We start from the raw sequence: 19515 nt of genomic DNA on the forward strand, positions 1-19515 counted from the left end.
ATACACACAGGCAGAGTTCCTTGCTCGGGGGTGAGGAGCATGCTTATCATTACAAAGCGTGTCATTATATATTGAAGCAGATATGGGTGAGCCTAGAACTGTGTAATTTGCATAATTTGAAGTTTGATTTGCAGGCATTTCTGGTAAAAAAAGCCTAGTTTAAGCTGTAATGCTCCTTAAGCAGAGGAACCAGCTAATTCTGCCCACACACTGTATTCAAAGAAAACAACCTTCAGCTTCTGCATACAAAAGTCAAACAACAGGTAGGAGGCTAAATAATCTCCTAAAGCAGATGGATGGGTTTATCTTCTTAATGCTGTTCAAAGAAAAAGGATAAGTGCTCTGTGCTGCAGGCCTTTTTTGAAGGCCAAGCAGCATGAGCAGCTGTTAGCAAACCTGCAGGAGGCTCAAGACTGGACCCTGCTGCTCAATAATAGGTGACAGAGCCCTGGGACTCAGCAACTCTACGCTGAGCAGGGCATAGAGCCGCCTGAGTTCTGGCTTCTTTTAGCAACAGCAGCACAGCTGAGAGGGAGCTGGGCTCTTTCTTCCCTTGCATTGTAAACAGTCATTGAAGCCTGTTCCATATTAATCCTGTGCTAAAAATGTCCAAACCCCAGCAACAGAGGCTTTCTAACATTAGTTACAGCAAATCAGGCAAGAGGATGATGATCACTGGCACAGGTTGCCCAGAGAAGCTGTGGATGCTCCATGCCTGGAAGTGTTCAAGGCCAGCTTGGATGGGGCTCTGAGCAGCCTGGTGTAGTGGAAGGTGTCCCTGCACATGGCAGGGGCATTGGAATGAGATGATCTCCAAGGTCCCTTCCAACCCAAAGCATTCTGTGATGGAAGCCATAGGGAGATGTTCCTCCTGTGCCTAAAGCTTCCAGCAGTCAGAAAGCTCTGACTAAGGCCATCCATACTCCTTCACTGTAACCCTGAGGCTATTTATGATGTGTCTTGCCAGTTGCCTGGTGGTTACTGCATACCTGGTAAGTCAGCTCCTTTATGCGTCTCTCAAACTTGCGGGCTCCTTTTTGGGCATCCGAATTGCGACGGAGTTCAGTCTCAAGTTCATTCTCCAGCTCACGTACCTGCAAAAAAGGAAAAACCCTTGCCATTATGCTACAAAAATGTAAAGCAGTACGTAATTTGGTTCACAGTTCAAGAAATGCTAGGTATCTCCATAGAGTTAAATTTCAGGAAGAGATTGAAATGTCACCTTTCCACTCTATTTTTTCATAGAAGTATTCCAGCTGCACCATCATGCAGACATGATGGTGCAGACATGTGCAAAGGCCAAAAAAGTTTAACCAAACCAAGTGTTGGGACACGCTTTTGCTGGTTTTAGGTGCTGGGGCTTTTAATTCTTTATTAATTAAGGGCTTTGTTTATCTGCTGGTCAGCAGCTCATACATGGATAACGAAGGGGAAGCATGCTTCCAAGAAATGCTCACCTACATTTTGTGAAACAGAGGAAAGTGTCCATACTACCCCTTCTCGGCCTCTGTGAACTTATCAGGCAGCACTATGCTACCGGTCTGGTGCCAATTCTATAAGCAGAAGGCAGTGGTCTGAAGTTGGTTCACAAACTTACCCTGGATTCCAGTTTTTGGATCTGCTTCTTGCCACCTTTCAGAGCTATTTGTTCTGCTTCATCCAGTCGCTTCTGGAGGTCTTTAATGGTTTGCTCCATGTTCTTCTTCATTCTCTCTAAATGAGCACTAGTATCCTGCTCCTTTTTGAGCTCCTCAGCCATCATTGCTGCCTGAAAAACAGCCACATTTTACAGGAAATCCCGTATGCTGTTGGATTATGATTTAGAATAAATGGTGGAAGATCAGTCCTGAACCATCCCTTATTTGGATTCTTCACTGTAGGCAAAGCTCCACAGAATACCTTCTGTGTGCATACCTTGCCTGGACAGAAAAACCTTGGAGGCCTTTTTCCCCCCTCTCTGTTCTAATGCTTTTATTTAAGATTCCACTTCTCCCTTTTCTTGTTTTATTTATCCCTGTGCTCTATCCCTATGAACCACTAGGGTTCTTGTTTACAATGCCTACAAGTAAGCCTGTGACCTTCGCTACACTACAGTGTCCTTAGATGCTGTGATATGAAAAGAAGTGAGCAAGGAACCAGACTACTTACATCTGTGATTGCTTTCTTGGCTTTTTCTTCTGCATTCCGGCACTCCTGGAGTGATTCTTCCACTTCATTCTGCATCTGGGAAATGTCACCCTCCAGCTTCTTCTTTTGATTGATCAGGCTTGTGTTCTTTTATTAAGTTTTCCCCAAATGAATAGTGGAAAACGAGGAAAAGTGATGATTAGAGACAATTCCTCTAAATACCATAGCACACCAAGGCTTCCTGATTTTTGCCACTTCTGAATTACTCAGAGCAATATTTGGGAATGGAGACCCAGGTATGTGGTAAGGGCTGCCTTGACTAGCATAGGTAGCTTCAAACTGAAGAAATATTAAAAATATTCTCAAAGCTATAAATATTAAGATTTTGATTCAGATAAAATAATAAGCAGTAGGCTGAAATAGAAGAACTAATAAGGCTGTTCATTTTGGTAAATTAATGATCCTTAATCAGCCACTGAGGTGAATAAAACAATGTCACCAATGGGCTGGAGAAAATACTGCAAAACATTGCCAGCCTGTAGCATATTTTCATTTCTTTGTGACTATCATTTGGTGAAGAGAAGCTTTGGGTTTTAGTAAAAATGCTGTCAAGTCAGGACACGCCCCTCCATGGCACCCTAGAAATGGCAGTGTCCAGCTGGACAACACCCAAAGGCTGATCTCAGTGGAGACCTGCAGGCACAGAGGGCACTTTGGTGCAGGTGGGTTCCTGTGGTTTCCTGCCCTGCATCATCTCCCTGTCGTGAGAGCCCAGCCCTGAGGTTACACTGCTGAGTAACATGACAAAAGCAGCACCTGCATTGTTCTCCAGAGAAACCCCTCACTCTCCAGGACATGGCTTAACTAAAGCAGGAAACTGGTTTTACTGCAGGGAAAAATGAAAGAAATCAAATTTACTCTTTTTATTTTCCATCAGTGTTTTTTCTGGATGCTGTTTAAAGCAGTTGGATGAATCATCTGTTCCAGCTAACTTGGAGTCAAGGTGGCACCTCCCCAGAATGATTTAACTCCTCTGCTGCATTTTTCCTCTGGAGGGATGCCAGGGTGTGTCTAACTTGTGGTGGCCATGGACAAACAGTGTCAGTGATCAACAGAGAAGGCTCAGGTTAACCAGTGAGGGAGAGGGCACAGAAAAAGCCAACCTGACTGTGAAGCAGGTTCACACGTTCAGTGGCTTCCAGCAGTTCGTGCTCTGCCAGCTTCCTTGCCCGTTCAGTCTGGTCCAGCAAAGCCCTCAGCTCATCCAGCTCTGACTGGAGAAGATTGTTTCTCCTGTCGGAGACTGCCAGCTGCTCCTTCAGATCTTCGTTCACATGTCCTGAGTCATCCAGCTGCACCTGAAGCTCCTAAAATAAAGCAACACAACCCCATTTCAAGCCTCTGTCCTTATATCAGAAAAACAGATAGCAGCAGCTACCTGGGATCAACCTCAAGAATTTCAGTGCTTTTAAAAATTATTACATCTTTATTTCACTTCCTAACTGTAAGCTGAATAGCTTTTATGGTATGTAGTGCAACAGAGAAAAAAAATCTGTGTTCTCAAATCTATAAGAGCTGGTGGTTCTGGAAGAGGAGACAACAGAAGAGGTGCCTTGGCAAGAAACACTTTTTTTTTTTTAAGCTATTACAAATGTTGACACAAACAACAAAGCTGAATATACACACAGTCCCTGTACTCCAAACAACCCACTTGGTCTCTGCTTCATTTAAAAGCCTTGCAAGCTCATAAGAAAATCACAGGTTTTCAGTTCCTCATGCTGTAGCTTTCTGCCCCTTCAAGAGGCTGCAGCCAGCAAGGGTTTAAACTGGATCTTGTCTAGCTTGTATGCATGTCTGAGAAGAAATCCACATTTCAGTATTCTCTTATGCCAGACATGATCACCAAGCCTTTCCCTTTATATTGTTGGGAGTAGCCTCTCTCTTAATTACCATCACCACTGCTGGTCTGGTCTGTGCAAAGGCAACCCAGCCCCTGAGTATTGCTGGGTGCTGGGGGGGCACCAGTACCTTTATTTGTGTCTGCAAGACTCGTGCTGACTTGGTTGCTTCTGCAGCATGCCTGTTAGCGTGGCTGAGCTGGATTTCCATCTCATTGAGGTCCCCTTCCATCTTCTTCTTAAGCCGGATGGCCTCGTTTCTGCTGCGGGCTTCAGAATCCAGGGTGGACTGCAGTGAGTCTATGGCACGTTGCTGGTTTCTCCTGAGAAGGGCATGAAGGGTGAATGGATTGATTTTCCTCTCTCTTCAGGGACACAGAAGTACTTGCAGCAGTACTTCACTTTCTGAAGTGTCTCCCCTCCAGAAACAGTGTATTTCTGACTAGTGGCATAGGTAGCACTCATACATAGCATGCATAGTTTGCAGTGCCTCACTGCTGTCTAACTGGCTGGTGTGCTTCACACCCTCAGCTAACTCCTGTTCTGTAAGCACCTCTAACATCCTTCATCCAAAGGGTTTCCTTTGTCAGTACTAGTGCAAGGAGTGCTCTCAGAGCTCTTGTAAACACAAGCAAGTATGGATTTGAACATGACAAGAAGCACTCCCAGCCTAACAGTCACTTAGTAAAATATTTACTGAATAATTTCCTAGAATGATTTACATCTCAGCCTTTTGCTGAAGGCATTAGTGGAGGGGATTAATCAAACTGAAGGTAGGTGGCTACGTTCTAAGCTCTAGGTGCTCTTTATAGTAAATGGCATGTGTAAGCTACAATTTATTGTGTCTTAAAATAGATATAAAAAAAACTTTTCTTGTGCTAATTATAAGGGGAATGATTCATTCATACAAATCTGTGCTATGGACATCTAAATATAGAAGTCATTAAACCCACCCAGTTGACAGCCTGGTCCCCCTGAGAAAGGCAGCTTAATGTCAATTTAAAGGCACAGCAGATACAAACAGCCTAATTTTCTTGATTCTGTAACAGAAATCCTACAACAAAAGTTTTGCTCTCTTACAACCAAAAAGTTACTCAAAGCACAGAATATAACACACATGGAAACATTTATTTCACTGCTGGCCAAGTTCTGCAGAAAGTGTAGGAGTTCTGGGAAATCACCAAGTCAACAAGATAAAACTTGAGGGCTTTATTGCTTCAGCAAGATATTGAACTGTGCCCAAGACTCCCAGAAATCAACACAGAATGTCTGCTGAACACTCATTGTGAAGCTGAAGCAAAATGCACTGATTAGCACAGCTTGTCCTGAGATCTCTGCAATCCAGACATCTGCAGGACACCAGAAGTTGAAAAGGACAAAATATTCTTGGTTTTGAAGCAATTAACATATCAGTCCCTCTGGGTATGCTGGCCAGAGTGGGCCTTGGACTTCCCCTTTCCTATTCTTTAGACTATCAATAACCAATAACATGATTCTTGAATTAATGACATTACAACACTGACTAATTCAAGGCTGAATTTGCTGAATAACTGCACAGACACATTGGCTAGCATGGCCTCCTCTTAAGGGTATAACTCTTTAGACTTGCTTTTCTGCTGGGTGGGAGGAGAGACAAAAGACACCATCCTCCTCTCACCTGACTGCTTTGTCATTTTTTCCTATTTATCCATGTCCTAGGTTACAATATAAAGATGTATTCCATTTCCATCCTCAAGAGCTGCTGAAACCAGGAGGGGCATAAGTTTTTCCTTATCTCCTGTTAATGGGCCCATCAATGTCTTGCCTCATGACTCAGAGATAACTCCCTGCAGGAGCCATTTCTGTTTAATGGACCCACTACATGACTCAGAGAATTATATCAGCCCATTGTGAGATGCTCTGCCCAGGGGGGAGGAGCTAAGCATCCCCACCTGCATATAATCTGGGGTTTAGGACAGAGCAGTCAGTCTTTCCATTCAATTCCCAGGGGCACAGCTGTTTTTCAACTAGATTTTTCAGAGGAAGACTACACCCTTTCTACAGGATCACTGCTCCAACAGGACCACATTTGCCACTCCAGGAGGCCTGCAGCCACCAAACCAACTGGACTGCTACCAGCCCCCTAACCAACAGGGTGTCAGATTGTATTCTGACTTTGTCAGTGATTTTTCTTTTGCATTATTGCATGTATTTTGGTTTTCTTTTCCCTTTTCCTAATAAATTGTATTTCTGACTTGGAGTCTCTCACTAGTTTTGCTTTCAAACCAGAACAATCCATCTTACCAGCAAGTTCCTCTCCTGTTCCATTCACACTTTCTGCATCTCTACAATTCTCACTGCTTACCCAAATGTACACATAACAAGAATCTCCTCACATCCTCCCACACTCAGTGTAGCTGTAATTGCATAAATTAACTAAATGCCCTCAGATGACATGGGTTTGAGCACCACTGAGGCAAGTAGTGCTGATTTTTGCCTGGGGGTCCCTTTCGGAGGCAGCCATCCCACACAAGATTAGGAGATGGCAGCTCTCTAGACCTCCTTACCTCCATCCTGTCAACATACAGAGTTAGTGGCCCTGGTCTGCTGTGAATTGATTATGCCAGCCAGCTTTTTCACAACTGCAGGGTGTTATGCATGATGGGTTAATGGTACACTGTCAGAGACTGATCTGACAGGAATATTTGAACTGAGCAAGGAAAATGTGGCAGGGCTAGCCTTTTGGCAGATAGTCAGAGCTGTCTTGGTTTCTGGTACAGACATTATCTGCCTATGCTGGCATAACTACCTGTGGTGCGTTTAACTGGCTTGGGTTCTGAGAATAGTTCCAGTCTTTTCAGACTTTGCCCTTAAGAAACATGCTGCTTCCTGCACAGTACCTTATATTTTCCATTTCTTCCTCCTTTTCTGTCAGTTTCCTTTCAAACTCTGCTTTAACCTGAGAAAGTTCAAGCTGAAAACGAAGGGTCTTACTTTCTTCATGTTCCAAAGCTCCCTGAAATAGAAAACACCAAGAGCTTGCAAAAACCAGGAATTGATTTTTTTCCCCCCCAAACTACAAACAGCTGCACAAACATGATCCCTTCACACTTCTCTTCCTGTTTCCTCCTCCTCTCTCTAGGCAAGGGCACAAAGTAGCTTACTTGGCAAAACAACACATTTATTTGCCTTTTAATGCAACCTGACAGCTGGAAAACCAAGCAGCAAGCTCCGCAGAGGACAAATTGTCAAACAGTCCACAGTCCTCACAAAAAAACACCCAAACAACACCCTAACACCTCCAGCCCTGCATGCATAGTTTTCACATCAACAGATGTTCCCTGCTCCACACCTCTACAGACACCCTCTGGAAATTCACAGGCTTGTAAGCGACAGGGATAAGCTAAAACAAGATTGTTGTTGGGAGAGAGAAGGCATCCACACATCCATCCCCTCCCGCTCACAAAAATCTCTCCAAATCACAAAGTGATGGAAACTTCCCAATTACATAATCTTATTAGGCAAGATGACTTCAAGGAAAGAAATAACAGACATCAGCTCTGTATGACAAAATGCAAAAACTCTCTGTTTGTTCTTTCCAATTAACATGAAGACAAGTCTGTGAAACAGGAGTGATTTGTTTCTGTCTTTGTTCCCACATTTCTCTCATGTATAGAAGTGAAGAACTAAGCAGTAGTTAACAGCCCATAAAGAAATAACAAGGCCTCTGACTTTCAGGTCTCACATAAGCCAGGCTCAGTGTCATTCTGTCCCCCTACTGCTCTCACTGAACAGGAACTAAAGCACAGAACTGAGCATCATATTTTGGGAGGTGTTCTCTGAACTGCACAAGCTTAGCTAGTCTTCGCTCAAGAGAATGAGGAAACAGAATGAGGATTGTGAAAACAAAGCTGTACAAAATCCCTGCTGATCTCCAGCCAACATGCAGCAGGTCAGTCAAATACACACATCATGACCAGGAGCCACAACATATTAGTGGGAAAGGCACGTGGAAATTCTTTGTCACCAGCAGTGATTGCCAGAGGCTCAAATTCGCAAGAATGGGAGAAAATCTGCATGAACCCATTTCTTTCACATTTAGAGTAAGACACATCATCACTTTTGTTAGTTCCTAATACCACTGAGTTTTAGAAATCCATTCCACACAGGCCTGGAAAGTAAAATGTGCCCCTTAGATCCCTCAAGAGCTGATATATTCTTCCCAGCAAGGGAAGCTTTTTGACAGAGTACATGATCATTCTCCACATCTCAGAGCTATGGAAGTAAGACATGCTCTGGGAAAGTAGGGCAGATGAAAATGATGGAAAATCCTGATAAAGACACCCTCTTCCTTTTCCCTTGAGCTTTCTTTCCTTACCTCTGCTTCTTCCAGAGCCAACTGAACTTCTGACTTCTCTTGCTCAACCTGCTTCTTGATTTTTTCTATTTCATGGAGGCTCTTGTTTCCTTCACTAATCTGATTGGTCAGATCAGAAATCTCCTCTGAAACAAAAGAGGATGGATGGATTTAGCAAACAGAGAGTTTGGAACATCCTGCAGTTCATGGTGTGTGAATAGAGGACCTATGCCACAAACTGCTACCTCAAGGGCTCCTCTGTACAAAAGCCCTGCTTTATTTTTACTTACAGCAAGATTTTTTACCTGAACAACTTGAAGGCACAGCTTTTCTTGTGAATGCTTTTAGAAGTGGCTATAGTGATTTAGTTTTTATCTGTGATCTGTAGGTTAGGAACACCATGCTCTGCTGTTTAGGCTTCATCCACTGTACCTCTATCATCTTTCTTGTTCCTCCCTTGAGACTGCCTCCTCTGCCAGTGAGTTTCATTGACAGAGGGGCAAAGGGAAGCCTTCTGTGCTCTGGCCATACCAGTCTCCATGTGCAAAACATTTACCGGCAGCATCAGTGTCTCAAATGACATTGGAAAGCTCATCTCAGAATGAGATAAACATCCTTCCCCACAGCTGCTGCAGGGCATCTGCATCCCTCCAGCCATCTACTGATGTGGCTCTTGCACTGGCTGCAGGACCTGAATGAAGCCTACCTTGGAGGTTCTTATTTTCCCTTTTCAAAGTCTCCAGGTGGTCCAGTGTCTCCTCATAGGCATTCTTCAGCTTGAAGAGCTCAGTGCTAAGGCCACGGGCCTCCTTCTGGGAAGCCTCCAGCTCTGCCTGTGACTCCTCGTACTTCTGCTTCCAGTCACTGATGATCTTGTCAAAACCACGCTGCTTCTTGTCCAGCGAGGCAGCTGCTGAGTTGGCCTTCTCCAGGTCAATCATCATGTCTTCCAGCTCATTCTGCAGCCTGTGCTTTGTCTTTTCCAGAGAGGAGCACTTGGCATTGGCTGCCTCAATTGCTTCCTCAGCTTCTTGCAGGCGAGCAGCAAGCTTCTTCCTACCAGGTGGGAAGACACAGTGAAATGACCAAGTGTCACTGCAGCCGTGTTATCCAGAAAAACTGACACCAAAGCAATAACTCAGTAAATCAGTTCTGAAAGCGAAAACAGGGAGGGGGTGAGGATGAGGATGGGGCAAGGGGAAGAGGAACAGAGAGGGAAGTTGAGCCTCTAGAGAGAAGGGGCTATGATGGGAAAAAACCGGCTTAAATTATGAATACTGGTATGTGGCAAAATATTTTGTTGTGTGTCTGTGAATATTTGAAATTGAACTTCTGAACTCTCAGGCACCAGCTAGCTACTTACTAGCTGTAACCAGTATGGGCTGGTTGTAAATTTTTTATAAGACCTGCTCTAAATGACAGTGTCATTTTTCTCCAATTAAGAGATATAAGACAACCACCAGTTAGGAGGCTGGTCATGCCCTGGGCTTTTTCTCATAGACAATTTAGACTGGGAAAACAGGGAGTCCTGGCAAGAAGAGGTGCTGGGAAAAAAAGGATGGCCTAGAAAAAGGATTGTGGAGATACTACATTAAGAAAATATGCTGCAAGTGTGGTAAGACCCTGCAGATCAGAGATGTGCAGAGGCAGAAGTTGGAGATGTTCAGAGACCTTGCCCAGCAACCTGATCCTGGTAACTGGGAGCAGCTGTACAGTGTGAACCAACATGACTTTCTGTCCTACTTTCCCAGGGCAGCCATCATCTCCCAGTGGGAAAGGGAAGTCAAGACTAAGGAAACAAAGTACTGGGCCAGGGCAAAGTAAGAGAGTGTGACGTTACTAAATAGGACTATCTTATTTTGTTGGCTCTCAAATAAACCCCTGTATCCACAGCCACTGCTCCAGAGACAAGCACTCAGCAGAAACATTGACCTGCCCAAGCAATAAGAACAGAAGGACAGCCCCAAATTACAGCACTGAGTCAGAGGGACTTTCCAACCAGGAAATTTTCCAACCCTATTTTCTTAGCACACAATAAGACCCGGTGAGCACAGTTCTGCCAGTCAAGGGCATGCTGAAGCCCACATAACTCACTTGGCATCTTCCAGCTCCTCAGTTCTCTGAATGGCATCAGTCTCATACTTTGTTCTCCACTGTGCCACTTCTGCATTTCCCTTGGAGAGAGCCCGCTGCAGCTCTGCCTTGGCTTCCTGCTCCTCCTCATATTGCTCCCTCAAGAGATCACAGTCATGCCTGGCTGCTTGCAGGGCATGAGCCAGGGCATTTTTCGACTGCAGGGATAGAAAGTCCACAACATTGCAAGGTTACCTACAGCAAAACCAAAACAAACAGCCCCTAGATATTCAAATAAGGCTTAAGCTTCTTTTTTCCTTTTTCCCTCTGTCATTGACAGTCCAGGTCAAGTGAGGTGAAAATTGTTTGAAGTCATCCCTAACTGGTGAATGAGGAAGAAGCTATCAAGACTGAGGATAATTTAACAACTTTGGAAAGACAACCCAAACTTTTAAGATGTAAGATCTAAGATTTTGGATAAGTTTTATTTAGCATTTATGTATGCCAATGATTTTCCCAAACTCTTCTCTTGTTACTTGCCTCAGTCAGGGTCAGGAACTTGGATAAGTACAATTAGTAGGAATCATTGTCACACCTATGTTTCATTTCAGCTTTTATCTAGGCTACATATGAATACTTTTTGCCATTCCATTTCAGGAAATGGGACACAGATAAAGCATTACCTTGGTTTCCTCTTCTAATTGTCTCTTAAGTTCTTCAATCTGTTGTGTAAAGGATGTTTTTCCCCTGGACAGCTGACTTATCAGTGACTCCTTCTCTTCGAGTTGTCTAGTAAACTCACCTGCCATAAGATTTGACAAATAAACAAACAAACAAAAAAAGAGCAAGATGTTGAAATGACAGAGTTGTGGTCAAAAATCATATTTCCACCTGTACAATTCTGCTGAGGAAAAGAATTCACAGTGATTATGATTGACCTGTTGATTGTGATTGACCTGTTTGCTTCTTCCAAAATTGTAACCATCAGATACTTCACCAGGATAGTTTTTCTTAGATTTTTTTTTTTTTTGGGTGGGTTTAATGACTTGAGTTTTCTTGTTTGGTCAGTTGGGGTTTATTGTACTGTCAATATTGTACTGATTCATTAATTTTACTTCAGTTTGTGGATCAGACTAGACTGACATTTACTTTCATGGGCGGTTGCAGCTGGTTTTACTTTTTTTCACTATTTTATATCGCTTTTCCACAGACTTCTTTTCAGAGGGCTGCAAAGCACCCTTAGAACCTCACAAAGACCAGTATACAGAACAGATGAATACATAAGGAAAACTTCATTGAGCACAGGAACTGTGTCACTGCAGGGCGAAAACCACAGTCTTACTGGAGACACAGAAGTTACAACTAACAGTAAATGAAAAATATGTCTTTGAAAATACACCGAACAATGGTATCTGATGAGAAAGCAGAAGTTAAATAATACTGCTCCTGCCAGAAAGGTAGCAAGAAGTTAGAGGATATGTGGTATTTAGAGGATATGTGAACATCTTCTAGGGTGCAATGCTCAAGGTCAGGTTTCACACAGGCCCAACTCCTTTTTCCCTCCAGTATTTCTAGATGCAAGATATCCTTGTTCCTGAAACAACAGGTAGCCTGGCACATCCTGGGTTCCGAGCTGGCACATCCATTATGGCTCATGAGATGGTATCACTCTATGCTGATAAATGTGGGTATAGGCTTGTTTTAAAAGCCAGTCCAAGGCAAGGTGTCCCCACCAAGGTTATAAGGATACTAAGGATAGAAATGTCAAAAGACACAAAGCTACTGCTCCACTCAGCAATCCCAACCCTGCCACTTTCAGAGCAGGTGCCATTGCAGAACACATCTCACTGATGCAGTGCAGAGGTGCCCTGACAAATTCCTGGGAAACACTCTATCTGGGCAGAACATGCACATACCATTCTCACTCTGGAGTTTAGTCTTCTGAGTAGTGAGGTCATTCATGAGGCGAGTCATTTCCTCCAGTTTTGTTTTTGTCTCGTTCAGATGGTCTTCATATGTACGACAAAGCTTCTCTGCATTGGCCTAATGGGAATCAGGAGAAAAGACAAAGAAAGTTGTAGCCTCCAGACAACCATTTGGAAGGTCTAGCCGTAAAAATATATCATTTTTTCTGTGTGTTTGTCTTTCAGAAGAATGGCAGACAGCAAAGACACAAATATCACAGTAGTAGAGCAGGGAGGAGCAGCCGCATGTCTATGATCCCAGGACATGGGACTCCCTCCCTATCAGATCACCTTCCCCGTTTGTTTTCCCTGAACTATGTTCTGGATGTAAGCAACAGTGTAAAAAGGCTCTGCAAGAACTTCAGCAGCAGTCACATGCCTATGAAGTTCAGGCATATCCACTTCATAATTGCTAGATGGGAAAATCACCTCCAATGAAAATTGCTCTACTGATTCTGCTTTAATTGCCATTTATCATAAATTGGGTTTGATGACAGCTTTCTAACTCTGAAAATACTGACATTTCTTTTCCTCACTTGCACTGAAAGAAATCTATTTCGAGTGCTCTGAAAGCTACTGAGATTATCTACTCAGGAAATAAAATCCACAATTCTGCTGTAGGAAGTGAAAATACATTTTGTGTGATCATGCAAGCCTTTGCTTTGCACTCTGTGCTAACATGGATCAAAACTGTGAACCAAGAGCAGGATCTGAAAGGACTCTGCTTAGGGTGTCCTGACTTGGATGGCATCACTCCAGTTGTCACCAGCCTGGAGGATCCTAATTTACTTGGCATTGGTTTTTGTGCCCTGAGATGCATGGAAAACAATATGCCTGGGACTGAGGATGCACTGTGTGTTTCAGACAGGCCATCTTAATTCCTGTCCCATCTCTAGGCAAGAAGGGCTGTACCAGCAGCTAGGTAAGGGAGACATGATGCAAGACACCACCTTCTAAAGCACTTCAGCCATAGCAGGTGTCCTGGGAAACCTTCAGACCAGCCTTAGCTACCCATGATTTTGGGGGCCTTGGGAAGCCTCAGGACCCTTACTTTCCCCTTGACCATCTGCTCCATGTTGGACGACAGATCATCCACTTCCATCTTCAGCTCGCTTTTCTCCTTCTCCAGTTTCTGCTTGACCCTCTGCAGGTTGTCCAGCTGCTCCCCCATCTCGGCCACACTGTCCGCGTGCTTCTTCCTCAGCGCGGCGGCCGTGGCCTCGTAGTGCAGCGTGGCCTCCTCCAGGTCCCGCCGCAGCTTCAAGAACTCTGCCTCGCGCTTCTTGTTCATCTCCAGCTGGGCAGCTGTGGCTCCCCCAGCCTCCTCAAGCCGCTCACTCAGTTCCTCCAGCTCTCGGGCCAAATCTGATCTCTGCTTTTCCACCTTGGCTCGAGCAGCTCTTTCTGCTTCCAGCTCCTCTTCTAGTTCTTCTATACGAGCCTGCCAGAGAAACATGAACACTTTTGGGTCAGTGCTATTCCCATCAGAAGACCATGAGGCAATTTACAAACTGTCAAACCCTCTGCCAGCCCACATTTTACCTCACTGCAGAAGCTCAGCAATTAATGGACTTGCCCATTTGTGCCAGTAAATCAGATCCTGAGCTACAGTAATGATGGTGAGTCACATCTTGCTTGCAGTAGATTGTGCTGCAAGTTCTAATTCAAGACATATAGTTCCACTGCATTGACCTTATGTTCACAGGTTTGACATTCAGCTGAAATACATGTGAGGAGTCACATGCTAGTAGGAGTAACAGCAACAAATTCTCATTTTAAGACTTCCATGACTGGAGTAATTTCTCTCTAGGAGTGTTAAGACGGGTTTCAATACAGCAGTGTGTAGAACTGCCTGGATAACGAATATTTATTTGAAACAGTCTTTTTTCTTATACAATTATTTTCACCAATCTCCACTTTACATCCAAGTTATACAAATATTCTTTATTAATAAAAAAGTTGGAGCTGTTATTTTTGGATCCAGACATTGTGTTTGGACTGTGCTGAATTTCCTTGGCCTTTTACTTTCTGTAGAAAATTTCCTGTGTGTTTTAACCTTTTCTCTAAATTTTGAATCCATGCTTATCACTGCTGAACTCCTCTCCAGTAACTACCCTTGCCTCCATGGTTTGGAACAATATTACTTCTTAAAACAAAACACCAGAGCCTTTCTGCCTTGCCTGAAACCACTACCACTGACCATTCTGTGGTCATCTGTCCTGCTACTGGGAGGAAACATTATAGAGCAACCATCCTGAGGGAAAAAAGGAATCTGTCTGGGAAGTTATGGAGATGTACCACTTTGTGTCTCAAAGAGGAGGTGCAGCTAGCCGTGAAAAGTTTCTGCAAGGTCTTTCAGTGAGGCACAAAGAGAAACTCATCCTAAGATATACGATAAAAAGGCAAGCTGACCTGAAGCTCCTTGATCTTCTTCTGCAGCTGCATCACTATAGCTTGTTCATCTTCTATCTTGGAATTCAGCTGGCTCATTTCGAATTCTTTCCTGGCACAGAAAGGAAAATCCTACTGTGACAATTTGCCTTGAAGCTTCAAGTTAGGATTTTTAAATTTTTAAAGAGTTGTTCAATAAAACTTCTAACATATCTAAAAATGAAAACAATTCTCATGTATTGCAATTTGCATGGAAACACATTTTTCTCTGAGCAGCAGTTTCCAAGCCAAGCCTCTGCATGCATTTGTGCAATTATATTTCTGGTTCTTTGTGTCATACAAAAGCAATGCTATTTTCAGACTCAATGGAAAAACATATTTAACAGTCAGGTCTCCTAACAATACTACCACAGTTGGTTAGGATGAACAACTTTATAGAATTTCTTCAGCTTTCTCCTCTAAGCAATGAAAAACATTAGTAAGATTCTGGATTGCTTTTTTTTAATGTAGGAAAGTTTAATGAATTCTAATGTTTCAGGTGTAGCATACACAAGAGTTATTTTGCCTCCCTCCTTGGCTACACATTTTCATAATGGAATTTTCTTTCAGCCACCATCAGAGCAGGATGATACACCTGAAGGCTCTTAAATGACACTGTAACTGTGCTGCTTTATTTGGTACAACACAATCAACTTCTTACTTTTTCAACTTTTCTTCCATCTGCAGTTTATCATTTTCCAAGTCCATGACACTCTCTTGGGTCAGCTTCAAATCCCCTTCCAGTTTGCGTTTTGCCCTTTCTAGATCCATCCTCACTTTCTTCTCTTGTTCCAGTGATCCCTCGAGCTTTAAGAGCAAAGTCAATTAACAAATATATTGCACACAGATGGTTTACAACAGTCAGAATGTAGGCTGTGCCCAGTTCTAGTGAGCTAGTGCTGAGTTCTAGTGAGCTGTGAAGCCGAAGCACTTAAGCACAAGCATCCTAGTGTACAGGTTTTGTTTTCTAGCAGCCAGAGGGCATATGGGGCTAAAAAAATAGAACTAAAGGGTTAGCCCATGCTTTACATTTGTGCAAGTATTACAGTTCTCTGAGTGGCAAAGTTCTGTTTGACTTCATGCCAGTTGCACTGCAAGTGCAAATTGGAAGGATTTTCCCTTGTTATTGCAATCCTCTGAAAGGCTGAAAACAGATCAATTTTTGTGGTGTTCCTGTAATTACACCTTTAACAGACAGTACAAGGAGTACATTTCTAAAAGGAGAGGAATATATTTCAAAGTTTTGCAACCTTTAACGCTCATGAAAGGTCCACTGTAAGTGGTGGTCAAACAAGCCTCGTGAAACATAAAGGAAAAGCCAGCTTACATCATCCACTTGCTGTTCCAGTTTAACTTTAGCTTTGCTCAGCGTGTTGACCTTGTCCTCTTCTGCTTGTAGGTCATCTAGAACTTGCTGATGAGATTCCTGCAAGGACTTTTTCTCCTTGGTAAGTTTGCTGATATTCTCATCAAGTGTTGCCATTTCTTCTGTCAGATTTTTGACCTGGGTGAGAAAGGAAGATGTGTTTGTAAGATTTTGAAGGAAGGGATTAAATGTCTATCTGGTCTGAACTTGTAAGCAGGAAAACGAGAAAGAAAGGGATCTCTCCCCTCCCAGTACCTCATGGCTTTTTGAGTTAAATTGTCATCAAGGGAATTAATGTCTGCCAGTTTTTTGTGTCGGGGCAGTACATTATTTCAAACATACTAAATTCTTTTTAGAGTCACTCCTGTTGATGGACTCCAGCTTCTGAATTTCTCTGGGAGGAGTAGGAGATGAGCTTTTTACATTTATGGGCTTTAAGGAGGAGATCTGGAGGAGTTCATAGTTACAGCAGAAGATTGTTTACTTAAAAATGCCACAAATAGGTATAACTCTTTAGCTGAAGTGCAGTAAGACTCATTAAAAAAAAAAAAAAAGGAAACTTAGGCTCAGAGGTAAAAATTTTCACCTCATAAAGTCAAATTATTGGATCTACTGACCCTTCAGTGTGGCCTGTGTAACAAACAGTGTAAAACCATCACTTAGCACTTCTCACAAAGGTAATCCATGCCCAGCCTCTTTTGAATACATGGTGAAGTTCTGAATGTACCTTGTTTTCAGTAGCATGTTTCTCTTTCTCTACTTTTGCAAGTGTTATTTCGAGATCATCAATATCCTTCTTGAGCTCAGAGCACTCATCTTCCAGTTTTCTCTTCTTAGAAGTCAGCTCAGAATTCATCTCTTCCTCGTCCTCAACTCTCTCTGTCAGTTCTTTGACTTTGGCTTCCAGCTGAATCTTGGATTTAATCAACAAGTCACAACGTTCCTCGGCATCTGCCAGAGTGTCTTGCTCCTGGTGTGGCACAAGGAAAAAGACAGCAATGACTGACTTTTTTTCTCCCTTACTTGTCTCCTAGCCTGTAACTGGTCAGGGAGCCTGATACAAAGCAACAAAGTAGTGCAAGGAAAATTTTCTACTCTTGATTTCAGAAGACAAGTAATTTACAAAGCAGGATGAGATAGTGGTGAGCATGACTAGTTCACATACAAGACTACTTGCATGTGTTACTGCGGTGGACATTGCCTCAAACAGAATCTGTTAAGATTTGCATTGTTAGCCCACTTGGTTATATGCTAAAACATAAGAACTTCTATCCCCTCTGAATTTTGGAAAGGCTCTGACAATATCAACTTATTTTTATTAAATTCCACTGACACTCTAGTCTGTAAACCTTTGAGTTTCAAAGAACGTCTAATAAGTATATAAATCTATATGTCTACTCACAGCTTGGAGCTGGAGAAGCAAATCATTTTTTTCCTGAACTAAAGAGACTTGCTTTTCCTCAAGTTCCTTTCTCCGGGCTTCAGATTTTTCCAGGGCCTCCTTCAGTTTCAAGAATTCTTCCTTCATATTGGCCATCTCCTTTTCAGTTTCTGCAGTCTTCAGGAGAGGCTTGATCTTAAAGAAAAGCTTCATCCAAGGCCAGTTCTTGACAGCCATAAAAGCGCGGATGTTCCACTGAATTACAAGAAGAGCGTCCCTGGTTTAAGAGAAAACAAATAAACTTCCTAAATCTTAGCCTGAATTGAAAAAGTGAGGGGTTTTGTTTTCATTCTCAGTCAGTTTCATAGTTTTTTTCTGAGCAATATTAGGAACCTTTACTAATTTCCGAGAGATACAAGAAACTTCCTCCAGATCTCTTTATTTTTCATAGACACAAAAAATTTCCAAATCTTATTTTCACCAAAGCTGCAGGCAATTAATATACGGTTGCTATTATTTTTATCACACATACACTTAAAGCTTTTAATTTAGGGTTATCTATAGCCTTAGGGACTGTAATTAATGGCTCTATTTAACTTATAATTAAATGGTAATTACTATTTGCTAAGATTTCATACCTGCGCTCCACTATCTTCTGAAACTCAATCCGCATCAATCTGCCGCGCGCTCTTGCCTGGATCATCGTTAAGATTTTCGCAAGTCTCTCATCCCTCATTTCTTCTAGATGGCCCAAGAGACCAGCCTTGAAGAACACCTGGTGTATGCACAGATGTCAGTTCACCACAAAGAAGGATTTCTATTAGAGCTACAGTTCAGCTACCTTGCTGAAATGATTCACCCTGTATTCTTATTGTCACATTATAACCTAGGTGAGTATAGAGGGCAAATACTAGTTGCCTAAAGGACTTCAATGTACAGTTCCAGAGTTGTTTTAAACTGGGTTTTATCTCCCCAGTTTTGAATAGGCCGAACTACTTTATCGCCACAATACCGTTCAGCTGTGGCAGGGTTCCAAGTAGGTCAGCTGAACGACAACTCCTGACTCCCAGAAATCCCTGCTAATGGGATCATGTGAGAATTCCACATGGCCACATTTCAAAAGATGCAGCTGATCTTGTGGTCCATCTATGTTTGAATGTACCTATATTATACTAAATAAGCTATTGTTTTACTGGGGGGCATGGAGCATCAGCTGGTGCTGTCTCTGCTTGTAGAGTTGCTCTAATAAAAGCTCTGTGGGAACGTGAGCCAGAGAGTTCAATTTCCTCTAGCACAGTTTAGAACTTACTATCACTTTGCTGCTCTTTTGCTGGTTTCTTCTATTATTAAATCTCCATTAAACACCACCACCAGAAATTGCACTGTCCTATTCTGAAAATTAAATACCAGATCTATCACTTTTCTCTTTACGTAAGCAATGATAGCCTTTTCCAGTTACCTTGGTGTGCCCAAAACGATATTGGGTATGGTCAACATCTAAAGATGCCATCAGTTTTTCAGCAGCTTTTCTGCTATCCACAAACTTATCCTCTGGGATTGCTCCTGGATTCAGGATGCGGTACCTGTTAATAAAAAATGAAAAATGTGTAAAATTGGCTTAGATTATGCTTTAGGTTTTTTTCCCCTCTTCCCGCAAAACTTAAAAAGCCCAAACCAAAACACCCAGGGTAATCTCCTGCTTAATATCTACACAGACCCAAGGAAGAGCAGAATTCTGCCATCCATGTCAGGCAAACTGAATGGATGGAGAGACTTGAATGGAACAGGAGACAATCATAGCTCTGTATTACCTTTGTTTGAAGTCAGCATAAAGCACTCTGTTTGGGAAACCCTTCCGGCAAATGCGGATGCCTTCCAAGACACCATTACAGCGGAGCTGATGCAAAACAAGGAATGCATCCATTTCGCCTGCAGGGAGA

General features: G+C 42.8%; 1 protein-coding gene across 1 annotated transcript in view; it reads right to left on the reverse strand.

Annotated features, from left to right (window-relative positions):
- The window catches only part of MYH15 (myosin heavy chain 15), a 43099-nt gene that overhangs the window by 2921 nt on the left and 20663 nt on the right, over window positions 1-19515 (reverse strand). The window contains exons 20-39 of the mRNA XM_041464115.1: window positions 19387-19504; window positions 19035-19158; window positions 18214-18350; window positions 17597-17852; window positions 16922-17164; window positions 16156-16332; window positions 15490-15635; window positions 14811-14901; window positions 13450-13839; window positions 12351-12477; window positions 11118-11236; window positions 10456-10652; window positions 9068-9417; window positions 8383-8507; window positions 6905-7020; window positions 4156-4348; window positions 3291-3494; window positions 2149-2274; window positions 1598-1768; window positions 990-1094 (exon numbers count right to left, since the gene is read on the reverse strand). Of these exons, the coding sequence (XP_041320049.1) occupies window positions 990-1094; window positions 1598-1768; window positions 2149-2274; window positions 3291-3494; window positions 4156-4348; window positions 6905-7020; window positions 8383-8507; window positions 9068-9417; window positions 10456-10652; window positions 11118-11236; window positions 12351-12477; window positions 13450-13839; window positions 14811-14901; window positions 15490-15635; window positions 16156-16332; window positions 16922-17164; window positions 17597-17852; window positions 18214-18350; window positions 19035-19158; window positions 19387-19504 (3515 nt within the window). The remainder of the gene's footprint in view (window positions 1-989; window positions 1095-1597; window positions 1769-2148; window positions 2275-3290; window positions 3495-4155; window positions 4349-6904; window positions 7021-8382; window positions 8508-9067; window positions 9418-10455; window positions 10653-11117; window positions 11237-12350; window positions 12478-13449; window positions 13840-14810; window positions 14902-15489; window positions 15636-16155; window positions 16333-16921; window positions 17165-17596; window positions 17853-18213; window positions 18351-19034; window positions 19159-19386; window positions 19505-19515) is intronic.

The sequence above is a fragment of the Pyrgilauda ruficollis genome, unplaced genomic scaffold, assembly GCF_017590135.1.
Source record: "Pyrgilauda ruficollis isolate IOZ18807 unplaced genomic scaffold, ASM1759013v1 scaffold17, whole genome shotgun sequence".
Lineage (NCBI taxonomy): Eukaryota > Metazoa > Chordata > Aves > Passeriformes > Passeridae > Pyrgilauda > Pyrgilauda ruficollis.